The 16,966-nt window shown below is 47.0% G+C and overlaps 1 protein-coding gene across 1 annotated transcript in view; it reads right to left on the bottom strand.

Annotated features, from left to right (window-relative positions):
• The window catches only part of LOC146615563 (aryl hydrocarbon receptor-like), a 59,758-nt gene that overhangs the window by 26,491 nt on the left and 16,301 nt on the right, over positions 1-16,966 (bottom strand). The window contains exons 3-4 of the mRNA XM_085373694.1: positions 16,597-16,688; positions 11,022-11,111 (exon numbers count right to left, since the gene is read on the bottom strand). Of these exons, the coding sequence (XP_085229820.1) occupies positions 11,022-11,111; positions 16,597-16,688 (182 nt within the window). The remainder of the gene's footprint in view (positions 1-11,021; positions 11,112-16,596; positions 16,689-16,966) is intronic.

Raw genomic sequence — 16,966 nt, 5'->3', positions numbered from 1 at the left:
GGTGGGTGCAGTTTTCTCTGTGGTGGGGTTGGGTGGACTGTCCCGGGCTCTGTGGGGCCGGGCGGCGCTGCTGCACTGGGCCCGGTCTGGATGGGTCTTTCCCTGGCGGGTCGCGGAGTATGGGGGTGCCTACTGGGGTCAGCGGGGGAGCTGGCCCCAGGGAGGGGTCACTTGCCCCTCCCTTCCTTCCCTCCCCATCTCCAGCTGCCTCCCTCTTCCCGCTCCACCACAACCACCCACACATGCAGGGCCTTGGAGTAGGGGTATGTCACCAGGGTGCAGAGGAGGCTACCCCCCCCCTCTGTCCCCTTCTGGCTGCCTCTGCCTCAATTTTATCCCACAACTTAGACATTCACATTACTCACACTCTCATTACACATACATATAGGATCTTGGGGGTGGGCACGATACACGGAGTCCAAAGTACCATCAGGGTGTACACCCCACCCCTGGCATCGTTGCCCACCTCTCAATTTTAAATACACGTAGACATTGAGGGCTAGCAGGAGGGACCATGCGCTTACCTGCTGCTCTCTGGCAGGTAGCTCCAAGCCCTCCTGGGTTTTAAATGCACCTTAGAACACACATGCATCAACATTACAATGAGCGGGTGGAGGGAGGTTTGGAGTCTTCTCTCACCCCCATTCTCTGCGACCTGCTGGAGCAGGGGGGCTAGGACTAGGAGGAGGAGTTGGCCGTCCGACTGCGGTCTGGAGTGTGGAGCCTTCCTGCTGCTGCGGAGTCGGGGCGGTCTGCCTCCCCCCACCGCAGGGAAAAGGGAAACACCACCTGGGTCTGGGTGCAGTTCCCCCCTCCAGGGGCAAGGGTAACTAGACCCGGTTTGTAAAGTACGCTTGGGGAGTGTGATCGTGTGTGCAGCGTCTCTTTATGTCTGTCTCCAAGTTGGTTGAGTGTGGAGTAAGTGCATATGAGAGCATGAGGGTGGGAATGGATGTTTGTATCTGTGTGTGCCTGTATGTCTGTGTCTATATGTCAGGTTGGGTGTCAGGCGCCACCTCTCTGGGGACATCTCAGGCCCTCCAAGGTTTGGAGGCCTATCTCCCCCTACCACCACTTCCCCTGCCAGTGGCGGACCCCCTCAGACATCGGTGCGTTGGTGGTTCTTTGTGTCCGGGGATGGGCGTCCAGGTACACACCGGCTCACTCCTTGGCGGCCGCTTATCGGGGCCTGGAGCCTGGGGCTCGCTCGGGCCACTTCGGAGGTGGGGTGCCCCCAGCCTCTCGGCCTGGGGCTCGGTCACTCAGGCGCAGCTGGCTGCCGGCGGAGCTCACGGGCGCGTCACTGCAACTCCCCCTGGCTTCTGCTCCGCGGCTGCTGAGTGAGCCCTCATCTGGGACTCTCCTCAGCTCTTTCTGGGACAGTGGCGCGGCTGCCCCTCTGTTGGTCTTCCTTGGTCTCTTGTGTTCTGGGGGCCTCTGGATGTCTGGAGTTTTGATCTCCTCCACACCTGCTTCACGCCCTGGAGGACGGGGCTGTGGCCCCCCCACACCCTCTAGCAGATTATTACATGAAGGAACCTTTTAAAAAAAACAAAAAACAAGCGCGTCCATGCTCACAGGTGTACACACGGGTGATCACACCCACAAACTACACCCTTTTTGGCTCCTACCTCAAAGCACACTGTGTTCTGTTGATCTTATGTGCTGCACAATAATGTTTAACATTTAGTATTTACTGTCATATTCCCATATATCATTGTGATGTTGTTTATTCTATTACTCTTGTTCTCTTCTGCTTGCTTTCTTTTTTCTTTCTCAGCAGGTGATCCAGGTGATTGATATATGCATTTTTTTTTCTCTGCCCGTTCTGTTGGTTTTTGTCTTTTGCCCTTCTCCCCCGTCCCTCTTCTCAGCTGTTTCTCTTTCCCTCTTTCTTTCTCCCCTTCTTTCCCCCAGTCAAGTCTGTCCCGTATTCAGTAAGTGAAAATAAAATAAACAATAAAAGGTGAATCAAATGGACCATTACGGCAAGGCTGGGATGGTCAGTTTGGTAAAGTAAATCCGTTGGGCATCTTTCTTTACCTTTAGACAACAATTCTGATAGCAAAAGAGCCAAACGGGACAGGCAAAAAAAAAAAAAAAAAAAAAAAAAAAAAAAAAAAGGTTACTAATTGCAGCTATAAGTTCTTTAAGCCTGGCATTAATCTTTTTATTAGCACGAACAGAGTAAGAAATAATTTGACCTCTCAGGTAGCATTTAAGAGTCTCCCATAGCAGAGAATATGAAACTGAATCATCCTGATTGAAGGACAAGAACTCCTCAATAGAGCTTGAAATAAATTCAGAGTTAAACCTCCAAAGTGGAGGACTACGTTTATAGGTAGAAAGCTGAACATCCAATAGCAGAGGTGAAAGATCAGATATTACAATACCAGAATAGTCAGAAGAATTGACACATGAATTAAGAGTTCTGTCGATGAAAAAATAATCAATCCTGGAATAAGACTGGTGGACCTGAGAGAAAAATGAAAATTCTTTGAATGAAGGGTGCGAAATCTCCATGGATCAACAAGATCATTCTGTTTCATAAAATCTGAGAATGTTTTAGACATAGATGATTGCGTCAAATTACGAGGACTAGATCGATCCAAGGTTGGATCAAAAACACAATTCAGGTCTCCACCAAGGATCAGCAAATGAGTATTCAGAAAGGGGATGTTACTCAGCAATCTATTAGCGAATTCAGCACCATCAAAATTCAGGGCACATACCAACAAAACCTTTTTCTGCATTAGGGTACCAGCAACAATGATGTATCTGCCGTTCCTATCAGCGATATATTATTAATGTGAGTGAGAGATGTGTCACGTGCTAAAAGATGGCGCCTGTGTGTTTGGCATGCCGTCTATCGCTCTCTTCTATTTGTTTTATTTTATTGTTTTTAGTCAATTTTGTGCAACATGTCAGCCCTGCATTGTTTTATGATCGCCAGACATTATTGGAAATAGGCTCATCTACCCAAGCTTTAGCTCGGTTTGGAAATGACAACCAAGGCTTTCTGCCTCCCGATTTGGAAGTAACACCACCTCACTGGCGCTCCTTACCATTGCCACTGGATGTGCGGAAGCGACGCAGGAGACGAGGTAACCGTGGAGGTCGCCTTGTCAAACTGAGACTCAGGATCTCTTGTTTTCCTCATGAGCTTCGCTCAATTTGTCGATCCTGCCCGCTACTCTTGGTGCCGTTGCGTGCTTTGGACCCGGTGGACTCCTGCTTGGTTCCTGTTGTGGGATCTCTCGAGAAGGGTTCTGCAAAACCCTCTCCTCTCCGACATCTGCGTTGGCGTGGAGTGGACCAAACAAACCTCCGACCTGTGGATCTGGTTGTTGCTGCCTCGGAAGCTCCCGAGCCAATTCCTCTCAGGTTGGGATTAATTAACGCCAGATCGGTGGCAAATAAGACATTCATTTTGAAGGAATTTTTCGCTTCCCATGCACTGGATTTTCTTTGCTTGACTGAAACTTGGATTCCACCCGGTGAGTTAAGTGCCTTTTCTGAATTACTGCCGGCTGGTTGTGCCTTTTTTAGTGTTCCGAGAGTTTCTGGTCGCGGAGGAGGGCTAGCTGTTGTTTTTAAGGCACATCTTGACTTTAAGCAGCTATCCCCATCGACACGCCACACCAGAACTCTGTTTGTGCGAACTGGGCCACTCGTCTTCGCTGTTGTGTGCGATTGTTTATCGGCCCCCAAAATATAACAAGGAGTTTTTATCCGAGTTCTCAGAGTTTCTTGCTGACTGTGCATCACGGTATGACCAGATCCTTTTACTTGGTGATTTTAATATACACGTCTGCTGCCCGGGGAAGCCCCTGGCTAAGGACTTTCTGGACTTAGTGAACTCTTTTAACTTTATTCAGTCTGTTAAAGGTGCCACTCAAGAACGTGGTCACACACTGGACTTGGTTTTATCACATGGTTTATCTGTCCAAAACGTACTTGTCGAGGATGCGGTGTTCTCTGACCATATGCCTATTTTATGTGATATTGTTCTTTTTAATCCTGTTCTTAAGCGTGCTGTACCTGCTCGATGTTATCGTGCTTTTGGCTCAGATACTGCCGAGCGGTTTTCCATATTGTTTGACCAATTTATTTCTTATCCTCCTGAGTTGTCCATCTCAGATGGATTAGTTTCTTGTTTGGATTCTGCTTGTAAATCTGTCCTCGACGCTGTCGCTCCTTTTATATTCAGACAATGCAAGCCAAAGGCTAGTCCTTGGCTAACTGATTTTACCAGAGCCGCTAGAAAAGAATGTAGAAGATGTGAAAGACGGTGGAAAAAAGATAGGCTGTGCGTCTCTATGGAAGCTCTTAAGACTAGCTGGAAAGTCTATCAGAGAGCAGTAAAGGCTGCCAAGCACTCCTATTTTTCTCAACTTATTGCTGCCAGCTCGCATAACCCTCGTGTTCTATATAACACTATAAATTCTGTACTTAATCCGGAAGGCTATATTCTTTTGCACTCTTCTGCGGTTATGTGCAATAAGTTTCTTAATTATTTTGTGGAAAAGGTTGCTAGTTTGAGACCTCCGACTCTACCTATTGCTGACCCAGCCATGCATGGTTCTTGCTCAAGTCTGTTCTCTGCTTTTCTACCAATTGTTTTATCTGATTTAGAGAAACTTGTGTTGAATGCTAAACCGTGTGGCTCTCCAAATGACGTTGTTCCTCCCTGTTTTCTTAAAAAGGTATTTCCTATCATCGGACCACACATTCTGAACATTATTAATACTAGTCTTTTGTCTGGTCAAGTACCTAGGGAATTTAAGCAGTCATACATCCTTTACTTAAGAAACCAGGCTTAGATAGTTCAGTCATATCAAATTTTAGACCGATCTCTAAGCTTCCCTTTCTTAGTAAGATTCTGGAAAGGATTGTTTATACTCAGTTGATGGACTACTTGAATGACTCTAAATTGTCAGAAATCTTTCAGTCCGGCTTTAAGCCATTCCACAGCACGGAGACAGCCCTCGTAAAAGTTATGAATGACATCCTGATAGCGACAGACCGTGGTAAATATGCAGTGCTGGTCTTGTTGGACATGACAGCTGCATTTGACACTGTGGATCACGATTTGCTGATCTCCCGCTTACAGCACGGTGTGGGAATTACTGGTTCGGCACTTTTGTGGTTAAAGTCCTATCTTTTAAATAGGACATTTTGTGTTAAGTTGGGGTCGGCTTCATCCTCTGTGGCCCCTCTGCTTTGGGGTGTTCCACAGGGATCTATTCTTGGGCCGTTATTGTTTTCATTGTACCTCTTGCCCCTTGGCGCGATTTTCCGAAAGCATAAAGTGCCATTCCATCTATACGCAGATGACTGCCAGCTCTACTTACCTCTTAGTCATTCTGATAGTCTCCCAACTGGACCTCTGCTTGACTGCCTTACTGATGTCAAAGCATGGATGGCAAACAACTTTTTAAATTTTAATGATCGGAAGACAGAAGCAATTTTATTTGGCCCAAATCGTTCTTCTCATACTCTGGATGTTGATCTTGCAGCTTTGACTTCCCAACTAAAGAGTTCGATCACAAATCTCGGAGTTAAAATTGATTCTGCACTCACCTTTGATGACCATGTAAACGGGGTGGTAAAATCAGCATTTTATCACCTCAGACGTTTATCAAAGGTTAAGCCCTTTCTTTCCAAGCGTGACTTGGAAAGCGTTATTCATGCCTTTATTACCTCACGTTTAGATTATTGTAATTCTCTTTTAACAGGGGTTGGGCAGGGCACTTTGTCACGCCTGCAATTAGTGCAAAATGCTGCGGCACGATTTTTAACTGGTAGAAGAAAATTTGATCACATCACTCCGATTTTGGCCTCTTTACACTGGCTTCCAAATTGAATTCAGGATCCGTTTTAAAGTCCTTTTATTGGCTTTTAAATCTCTAAATGGTCTGGCACCTGTTTATTTGTCTGATTTGTTGAAGCCCCACGTCCCCACTCGTTCCCTTCGGTCAGCTGAGCAGTTGCTGCTTTCGGTCCCAAAGTCACGGCTGAAACTTAGAGGAGACCGAGCGTTCTCTGTTGCCGCGCCGATGCTTTGGAATAACCTTCCTCTCCATATTAGACAGGCTGCATCAGTGCCAGTTTTTAAGTCTTTATTAAAAACCTATTTTTATTCCCTGGCTTTTAACTCTGTGGGTAACTGACATTTTTATTTTATTTTCCATCCATCCATCCATCTTCATCCGCTTTGTCCGGGGCCGGGTCGCGGGGGCAGCAGCCTAAGCAAAGAGGCCCAGACCTCCCTCTCCCCAGCCACCTCCTCCAGCTTGTCCGGGGGAATACCAAGGCGTTCCCAGGCCAGCCGAGAGATATAATCTCTCCAGCGTGTCCTGGGTCTGCCCCGGAGCCTCCTCCCGGTGGGACATGCCTGGAACACCTCACCCAGGAGGCGCCCAGGGGGCATCCTTGTCAGATGCCCGAACCACCTCAGCTGGCTCCTTTCGATGTGGAGCAGCAGCTGCTCTACTCTGAGCCCCTCCCGGATGGCCGAACTTCTCACCCTATCTCTAAGGGAGAGGCCAGCCACCCTTCGGAGGAAGCTCATTTCTGCCGCTTGTATCCGCGATCTCGTTCTTTCGGTCACTACCCACAGCTCGTGGCCATAGGTGAGGGTAGGGACGTAGATCGACCGGTAAATTGAGAGCTTCGCTTTTATACTCAGCTCCCTCTTCACCACGACGGACCGGTGCAGCGTCCGCATTACTGCAGCTGCAGCCCCAATCCGTCTGTCGATCTCCGGCTCCCTTCTCCCATCACTCGCGAACAAGACCCCGAGATACTTGAACTCCTCCACTTGGGGCAGGAACTCATCCCCGACCCGGAGTGGGCACTCCACCCTTTTCCGGCTGAGAACCATGGCCTCAGATTTGGAGGTGCTGATCCTCATTCCCGCTGCTTCACACTCGGCTGCGAACCGTTCCAGTGCGAGCTGGAGGCCTTCACCCGATGAAGCCAACAGAACCACATCATCTGCAAAAATCAGAGATGAGATTCTGAGGCCACCAAAGCGAAAGCCCTCCGCCACTTGGCTGCGCCTAGAAATCCTGTCCATAAAAATTATGAACAGAACCGGAGACAAAGGGCAGCCCTGGCGAAGCCCATCACCCACCGGGAACGAGTCCGACTTATTGCCGGCAATGCGAACCAAGCTCTTGCAACGGTTGTATAGGGATCGAATGGCCCGTAGCAATGGGCCAGACACCCCGTCGACGTCAGCAGCGCTCCGCCAGCACTATACACAGTGCAGGTAGAGCACCGCTTTCCCCTCCTGAGACGTCTGACGGTTTGCCAGAATCTCTTCGAGGCAGTCCGAAAGTCTTTTTCCATGGCCTCTCCGAACTCCTCCCACACCCGAGTTTTTGCTTCAGCCACTGCCCGAGCCGCATTCCGCTTGGCCTGTCGATACCTGTCGGCTGCCTCCGGAGTCCCACAGGCTAACCAAGCCCGATAGGACTCCTTCTTCAGCCTGGTGGCTCCCTTCACCTCTGGTGTCCACCATTTGGTTCGGGGATTACCACCACGGCAGGCACCCACCACCTTGCGGCCGCAGCTCAATGCAGCAGCTTCGGCAATGGAGACTCTGAACATGGTCCATTCAGACTCAATGTCCCCAGTCTCCCTCGGAATGCTGTTGAAGCTCTGCCGGAGGTGTGCGTTGAAGATCTCGCGGACTGGGGCCTCTGCTAGATGTTCCCAGCACACCCTCACTACGCGTTTAGGTGCACCAGGTCTGTCCAGCGTCCTCCCCCGCCACCTGATCCAACTCACCACCAGGTGGTGATCAGTTGACAGCTCAGCCCCTCTCTTTACTCGAGTGTCCAGAACATATGGTCGCAGGTCTGCTGATACGATTACAAAATCGATCATCGACCTACGGCCTAGAGCGTCCTGGTGCCACGTGCACTTATGGACACTCTTATGTTCGAACAGGGTGTTCGTTATGGCCAAACTGTGATTAGCACAGAAGTCCAATAACAAAGCACCGCTCGGGTTCAGATCAGGGAGGCCGTTCCTCCCAATCACGCCCCTCCAGGTCTCGCTGTCGTTACCCACGTGAGCATTGAAGTCTCCCAGCAGGACAACAGAGTCTCCAGGTGGACCACCCTCCAGCACCCCCCCCAGGGACTCTAAGAAGGCTGGGTACTCTGAACTGCCACTCGGCGCATAAGCGCAGATAACAGTCAGGACCCGTTCCCCGACCCTAAGGCGCAGGGAACAAACCCTCTCGTCCACCGGGAAAAACCCCAACGTACCGGCAGCAAGCCGAGGGGATATTAGGATACCCACCCCAGCCCGCCGCCTCTCACCAGGGACAACTCCAGACTGAGACAGAGTCCAGCCCCTCTCCAGGAGACTGGTTCCAGAGCCCAAGCCATGTGTAGAGGTGAGCCCGACTATATCTAGCCGGTACCTCTCAACCTCATGCACTAACTCAGGCTCCTTCTCCACCAGAGAGGTGACATTCCATGTCCCTATTGCCAGTCTTGGCAGCCGGGGGTCAGTCCGCCAGGGCCTCCGCTCCTGGCCGCCACCCGGCACACAATATATTTTATTTTATTTTTTTATTTTTTTATTTTTTTTTCATTTTTTTTATTGTTTTTTAACTTTATTGCTATGTCTATTACTATGTGCATATTAGTATTGTACAGCACTTTGGTCTACCAGGTGTGTTTTTAAAGTGCTATATAAATAAATAAATGATGATGATGATGATGATGATGATTAATGAGAATGGCCACTCCTCTAGCCTTCGAATTAAAAATTGGGTGAAAGACCTGACCTACCCAAGGGCAATATAACCTATAATCATCCTTAATGCGAAGATGAGTCTCCTGTAAAAATGCTATGTCAGAATTTAGACGTATCAAGTGAGTAAAAACCTTAAATCTCTTAACAGGGCTACCCATACCTCTGATATTCCAACTAATGAACCTAAGAGGCATGCCTGACCCAGCAATGCTGGGGTCTATATTGCCATTAACCATTCATAAAAAGGAAGAAGAAAAAGACCAAACCAAAATGCCAGTGGCCATGAAGAGCCGAAATGGGACAGCCACCCCCCCCCCCCCAACCCCCCCAACCCCCCCCCCCCCCCCCCCCCAACCCAACCCAACCCTGAACACAAATACACAGCTTGGAGAAGATTGTGCCGGACTGGTCCGAAGTTCAAGTATATATTACATGATTCAGTTTCATTAATTAACAAAGAAAATAAAAGGAACCAGCACACCAACAGTACAATAACTAGCACAACGGCCTAAGAAAACAATGCACAGGTGGCGTTAAACCTAAGGAGAGCGTGAACCCTTAGCAGCATTACAGCATCAAACTGAGGGGCTATCGAGGCTCACCCAGAGATCAAAGTTTTGACATAATCACTGGCCTCCTCTGCTGAAACAAAGTCCTTCTCGACACCCTTATATGTGATGCGTAGTCGCGCTGGATGAAGCAGGCCATACCGAACACCTTCAATGCCACGGAGTTGCTGCCTGACCGAGCCCGTGCCACCCTGGCGGTGTAGTCGGGGAAGACTGAGATGGTCTCCAACTTTAATCTGTCGGCGTTCTCTAGCATGTCGTAAAATGTCAACACAGTCAGTGTGGTAATGAAACCTGCATACAATGGCTCGTGGACGGCGGGCTTAGGTGCGGGCTGGAGAGTCCTGTGCGAATGATCCAAAAGCGGCTCCTTTCCCAGATCAAATGCTTCTTTTAGCAGGGAGGCTACGGCAGCAGTGGTGCATGTGTCAGGGCCCTGCGGTACTCCCACTATCCTAACACTGTTGCGCCGCGACCTGGACTCCAAGTCTTCACACGTATTTTCCAGCTTGGCTACATGAGCTGTGAGGCCCTTGATAGTGTTTCTCATCTCAGCTATATCATCAGAGCAGACAGTAAGTGCGTGCTCCATCTCCTTCACCGTACCTTTTAGCTCAGACATGGTAGCGTCATTGGCAGCTTTATCGATCGCCAGCTGCGTCTTCACAGCCTGCAGGTCGAACTTAATGGTAGACAAAGCATCACCCAGAGTGTCCTGAAGTTCCTTTTTAAAGATGTCGGCGATATCTTTCCTCAGCCAGCAACTCGACCTTGAGAGCTTCAATACCAGGATTAGCTTGGCACGAGGGGGGCTTTGCAGGAGACGACGGCTCACTCGAGGGTGTGGTTGCGGTTTGCAAACTAGGCCTCAGTTGTGTTTGAATAGTACTGCGGGTTTTAACATTTTTTGCTGCCATTTTACGCAGGCCCGAGTAAAACTTCTCAACAAAACAATCCACAAACCAAAACAGGACTGGAAATATGGCCGAAAAGCGCGAATGAATAACAACTTAATCGAAATCGGCGGGAGCTCCCAGACTCGCGTCCCACTCCATCAAAGCTCAACCAGAAGTCCCACAGCACTTCTTTTAAACAGAGTTCCTTGTTTTCTATAATATAGAACCCTGATTATATGCCACAGATGCATTTTTATTACATTTTTGTTGTCACAGAAGTTCTACTATTAGATATAATAATGGTGCAAGCTCCACCTGTACATAGTGCTTAAAAGCTGGACGTAACACTGTGCGAGCAGTGGTGCAGAGACGTGCTGTGCACTGCAGGATGCTGTTGTGGCCGCTGGTTTCTACAAAAGGCCAAGCTATAAATAGGTCTTTCTGCAGCTGCCTGTGACCCTAGCATGCAGGGACTATACTAATGGATCGACGCAGACCCCCGTGTTGCTGCCGCCAGTTGTTGCACGCAAGCAACGCATTTATCAGCTGATGAAGCAGAGCCTCTAACACCTGTAAAATTACTACTTTTGTATTTCAATACAATATAAAATATTGAATAAATCGTTAGAACCCAGGACCTACTTAATGCCACCATGTCACAATGACACCCATTTAGAACCTGTCACCTCCCTAAATGCTAAGCTACTCTGGCTTCTGGTTCTCAGTAGTGAGGAATGACAATCAATGGATGTAATTAGAGTGAAAAACAGACTGATACCTGATGGAAGCCCAGATAGTCCTGAATGGTGTGAGAGGAGTAGAAGATGGTCCCACTGGCAGTGATAACCAGGATGAATCCATTGAGAGCCTGTTAAAGCAGATGCACAGACAGTGACACGGTTCATTACTGTGCTTTCATCCGTGTGCTGCAGCATCTGACTGTCATCAGCCAACATGATCATAATGATGTGACTTTAACTAGAGGATATACATTGACGAACAACAGGTACAACAATATGTTCTATTTTTCCCTTTTCGTTCATTTCCATTTAACAACATTTTAGTCAGACAGTGGGAGGTGGAATAAACGTGGATCTGAGGTTGTGGTTTGGGGGGGCCCTCTGTGAGGACTGGTGCTGGCTCTCTGGCTGTGCAGACCTCCAAAGAAACTGTCCTGCATGAGGAGCAATGACTGAGCGTGACAACAGTCTTGACGATTACAGTGAATGTACGCTGTATTGAAAAAAGTACAGTATTAGCTTGTCTGCATTCACAAACATTCAAACCTAAGATATGCTTTTGTTAATTGATCGTTTTTAATATGATGTTTGCAGCTACAACAGTGAGAGCTCCAGTTTTTGGCTCGCGGTATCCCAAAGGTGTTCTGGGTTGAGGTCATGACTTTTTTCTAGGGATAGACAGAATCCAATATACAGCATCGGTCCGATCCTGACCTAAATTACTGGATCGGATATCGGGGAGAAAAAAATATATAATCCGATCCATTAAATATCACAAAAGAGCCTCAAAAAACTTGCAACATGGCGTAACCCAGGTAGTGACCTCAGCACGTCGGAGCAGTATGCGTCACGTGACAGAGCGGCTGTTGTGTGCGAGACCTGTCAGCAGTCTGGAGTTCACACTGAAAGCATTTGGAGCCGCGCTACGTCCTGCCAAACCAGGTGTTGTACCAAGGTAGGGATTCCCGAGAAAACCTGCCCCGCCCCCGCTGCGAGCACCCGCCGGACACAGAGTGGGATCCAGTTCACTCCGCCTCCATTACAGACAATTAGACGTGGAAGTAGTGATGTTTGAGTTTTGTGAAAAAGTGAAAATGAGTGTCGTTATCTTACCATTCAGTTTGAGGGTTCACACGTGGTGAGGGATGGGGTTGTTTTAACAAACGCCTGATGATTATATTTATCCTCCTGTGACTTTGCTGTATAAAGAGCTAAAACCTCCAACGTTTCAGGAGGAGTTCGTCGTTATAAGAAGTCGGTTTATGTTCAGCTTTAAGAATAAAAGGGTCCATTTTTTCTAACGTTGTTGAATATAAATATTATTTTCTGCTGATATTGCACTTCTTTCTTTCAGAACCAAAGAGTTTGTGAAACCTGCATAAAATTGCATTTTAAATTCCTTTTTGAATATCACTTCGATTTCTGCTAAAAGTTTAAATGAAAAGATCAGTATCGTTATTCTAGTTGTTATTTCTTGAAACAACAAGAATAGCCAACACAAGACTGCCTGTAAAATGCTAGATAGTGCTTTTCTACTCGAGCAGTCAAAGTACTTTATACAACATGCCTCAGTCTCCCACTCACACAAGAACTTTTTCTACAGTTCATATTCGCCTCTCTGCATCAGGACTGTGATGGTTCGGTCCAACGTACCGCAACATTTCTTACTTTATGTTGGTGACTTCTTAGACCACATCAGGAAACCAGGATTTTTTTGGTCCCCACAAAGATACACACACACGCACACACACACGCACACACTCCTCTCTGATAGCACAGCGCTGATGCCCTCCCATGACCTGCTTCCTTCAGGGAGCATGAACAGCCACTGAAACTGGGCGACACAAACATGTCTGAACTCTTCCTGAATCATCCAGAATCAAACCAGTTAGCACCTCATGGTATCATTAACCTCCGAGCTGTCAGGGTTTACTTCAGGCATCATCTGTGTACGTCTTGGTTTCCAGACTAAAAGCAGGCAGCCTGTGTCCTGTGTTGTCGTAGCTGTTGTGTGAACCTTCACTGTGTTCATTATTAACATTACCTAAAAGGGAAAAGTAGCACAATTACTAAATTCTGCCATATTTCCTGCATTCTCTGTTTGAATAATTGACTGGCTCCTCTATAATTCACTACCATCTGATGTGAAGAACAGCAAAGGAAGAGGCTTCATACAAGAACTCCTTTTATGAAATCAAATTCAAATTCAAATTCAAATTCAAATTTTATTTGTCACGTACACAGTCATACACAGTACGATATGTAGTGAAATGCTTGGACAACTGCTCGTGACCTAAAGAGAACAAAAAAGGAAAAGGCTATGAATAAGATAGGAAATAAATATGAAAAATTAAAAAGGGTAAATTTAACTAGGAAGGAATAAAATATAAATTAAGGTTAAAAATGAAATAACTGTACAACACAAATTAGAATGAAGGGTAAATTTAACTGGGAAGAATAAGATAAAATATATAAATTAAAGTTGAAAATAAAATAACTGTACAACAAAATACACAATACACAATATAGAACTATATAAGAATGTATGAAGAAATCTAAATATAAATAAATATATACACAATAACAGCAGCTGTACAAGTATTAACCGGAAATGAAGAATATAGTGACCAGTGTTGTGCAAAAACAAAGTCCAGAAAGTCCAGTGTGTGTGTAAGAACCATATGTGTGGGTCAGTACTGTGTGGTGGTGTGATTGAGAGACCGTATCGCCTGCGGGAAGAAGCTCCTCCTCAGTCTCTCTGTGTTGGTCTTCAGGGAGCGGAATCGCTTTCCTGACCTCAGCAGAGAGAACAGTCTGTTGTTGGGATGGCTGAGGTCCTTCACGATCTTCCTGGCCTTGGTCCAGCACCGCCTGCTGTAGATTGAGTGCAGGTCAGGGAGCTCGGAGCGGATGGTGCGCTCAGCTGACCGCACAACCCTCTGTAGAGCTCGTCTGTCCTGCATGGTGCTGTTCGCGAACCAGGTTAAGATGTTTCCCGTCAGGATGCTCTCTATGGTGCACGAGTAAAAGTTCCTGAGCACCTTGGAGGGCAGTTGGAAGTCTCTCAAGCGTCTGAGGTGGTAGAGACGCTGTCGGGCCTTTTTCACCACGGTGTTGATGTGACAGGACCATGACAGGTCCTGCGTGATGTGAACTCCGAGGTATTTGAAGCTGTCCACTCTCTCCACTGGGCACTCGTTGATGACGGGGGTCTGGTAGTTCCTCTCCTGCTTAGTGCTGAAGTCCACTATCAGCTCCTTTGTCTTACTGACGTTTAGAAGGAGGTTGTTCCTCTGGCACCAGTTCTCCAGATTCCTAATCTCCTTCAGGTAGGCCGTCTCGTTGTTATCAGAGATCAGGCCCACCACGACGGTGTCGTCAGCAAACTTGATGATGGTGGTGGAGCTGGTAGTGGCCACACAGTCATATGTGTACAAAGAGTACAGCAGGGGGCTCAGAACACACCCCTGGGGGGCTCCAGTGCTGAGAGTGGTGGAGGCTGAGACATGTCCGCCCATCCTTACTGCCTGTGGTCTGCCAGTTAGGAAGTTGGAGATCCACTGACACATAGATGAGCTGAGTCCCAGATGCTCCAGCTTGGTGGTGAGTGTGGAGGGAATTATGGTATTAAATGCAGAGCTGTAGTCTATGAAGAGCATTTTAACATAATTCCCCCTTCTAGTGTCCAAGTGAGTGAGTGATGTGTGGAGGAGATGAGAAGCCTATTCTTTGGAGACAAACCATCATTGTTCATCTCCTCGCTTATTCTGAGGATCAGGAGCATGAGGAGCAAGTTCTCTGTGGAGCACCGCCTCCTGACTCATCTACAAATGACCTTTCATTTCTCACTTCGAACAGTTTGGGGAAACGTACAGTTATCATGTGAAAGAAGTCTGAATGTTGGAGAAAGGAGCCCGTTTCCTCAGCTCTCCTGGAATGCCAGTGTGATGCACATTGGAAGGAAGTGGGCTGGAAAATCAAAGACTGCAGCCGATCCCGAAAAGCTCCGGCAGCCAGCAAGCTTTCTTCACACACGCAGCACAGACGGCACAGAGCTCTTATCTTTCTGTTAGAAGTCAAACTGGATTTTTGATCAATAATTTCTACCTGAAATTCCAGAAAATATCCCATAACAGCATTTCTATCAGATTATCCTGTCACACTCTCCAGGTCACCTAATTTGTATTTGATTAGAGCTGAAGTCTGTGATATTTACAGTACATTTGCACAAACTGGTCCATAAAGAGGCCGTGGATTAACCAAACCAGTAACCTGGTGGATGTGAGTCCTGGGAACACTCCAGGCATTTACAGCCCGTTCTCACTCCTGAGGCGTAACATCCCGACGATTTGTCAAGTCCCAAGGCGTTCCTGAGGAACGAGTTCTTATGCTACGCGCTGGCTTATGGATGAAATCCAAATATAAACACTGACTTGATGAAGACTTGAGCAGTAACGTCGTTGAAGTAGCTCCAACAGACACTGAGCCTCCTGCTGTTCGTGGCTATGAGAATGACAGTAGCGCTGTTTTCACTCATGACCCAAAGACACAAAAGTGCAAATTACTGCTCCTTTACTCATCAGCTCGCTGGCTGCAGCTGAGCAGCTCAGGCGATGTTTAGTTGCACCAGTGTGAACCGATGTGAGGATGGCAGTGAATCATCCCTCACACACTTTGTGATTTTGTCATAAAGAGGTCACTGTCATTTTTTTACACATGTCTGCCACACAAACATTTATACAAGTGTGGTTTTAAAACTTCAGGTATTTTTAAGTATAAAGAAGCTAAATCGTATTATTCCTGCACAGATGGAGTCAAACATATTTGAACAACACTGAGACGAGCAACACAGCCGTTTTAATGCAGTTCTCAAATGTACAAAAATGAAACAATGAGTCACGTGAACAGAGTAAAATGTCAAAGACAGTCTCATCGAGAGCTGAGTCCCAGAGCCTGCATGATGCTCCCAGCTGGGAATCCCTGGAACTGAATCCTAACAGCAAACTAACACTAAAGACAACATGTTTGACTAATTAATAAATAATAATATAGACAAAGGCGTCACAGTTTTGTTGCACACGGTCAGTGATGATAAAGGGCTGCTCTGTTGTAGTCATGGTGCTTTTGGTGGTTCCCTGTTGGACAACGTCTCCCACCCCATGCAGCAGACTGTGACAGCACTGAGCAGCTCCTTCAGTGGGAGACTGCGGCACCCACGGTGTGGGACGGAGAGATTTCGCAGGTCTTTCCTCCCCACTGCTGTCAGACTCCACAACAAAGACTTTAACTGATCAAGCACACACATCCACACATGTGCAATAACACTAAGTGCAATAATCCTTTCTGGCATCGTTGTATTTATACTCAGTTGTATATAGCATTCGTATTCTATTTTTATCTTATTGTATATTTTTATTCTATTTTATTCTACTGTATATAGTATTTTATTTTATTCTATTCTGTACAGTTGTGTACTGTATTTATTCTTATTGTATTCTAATTTTTGCGTCATAACTTTTGCACTGTCCACTTCCTGCTGTGACAAAACAAATTTCCCACGTGTGGGACTAATAAAGGTTATCTTATCTTATCTTATCTTATCTTATAACTGACCTGCAGCAGAAGCTCACCCTCGGGCATCTTGGTATTTGTTCCTCCTGTTTTATTGTGACCATCCTTCCCTCCATTTCGATTGTTGAGGGCAACTGCAGAGAGAAACACACATGCTTCAGTCTTGTGATGCTTGCACAGCACTGCTGTTATTTTCTCCACATTAAAAGCAGGAAACACACTAACAAAGCACTGTATGCAGTTTCTATGCAATAAGCAGTTTCCTCAGGTTCAGAGCTTTTGAACTAAAATATACTGTTTTTACTTTAAAACAGAGAAGAAAGACGACAAATTCCTCCTCATCGTTGTGCAGGTGAAGCCAAAGGCAACACGTCACATCCCGACGCCGTGACAAATCGTCCGTCAGGCACTC

Source organism: Diplotaxodon limnothrissa, linkage group LG16, assembly GCF_057381915.1.
Source record: "Diplotaxodon limnothrissa isolate DT_005_m linkage group LG16, D_limnothrissa_male_GT1.1, whole genome shotgun sequence".
In the NCBI taxonomy this organism is placed as follows: Eukaryota; Metazoa; Chordata; class Actinopteri; order Cichliformes; family Cichlidae; genus Diplotaxodon; species Diplotaxodon limnothrissa.
Note: the sequence above shows the minus strand (reverse complement) of the source record. Positions and strands in the feature narration are given on the sequence as shown.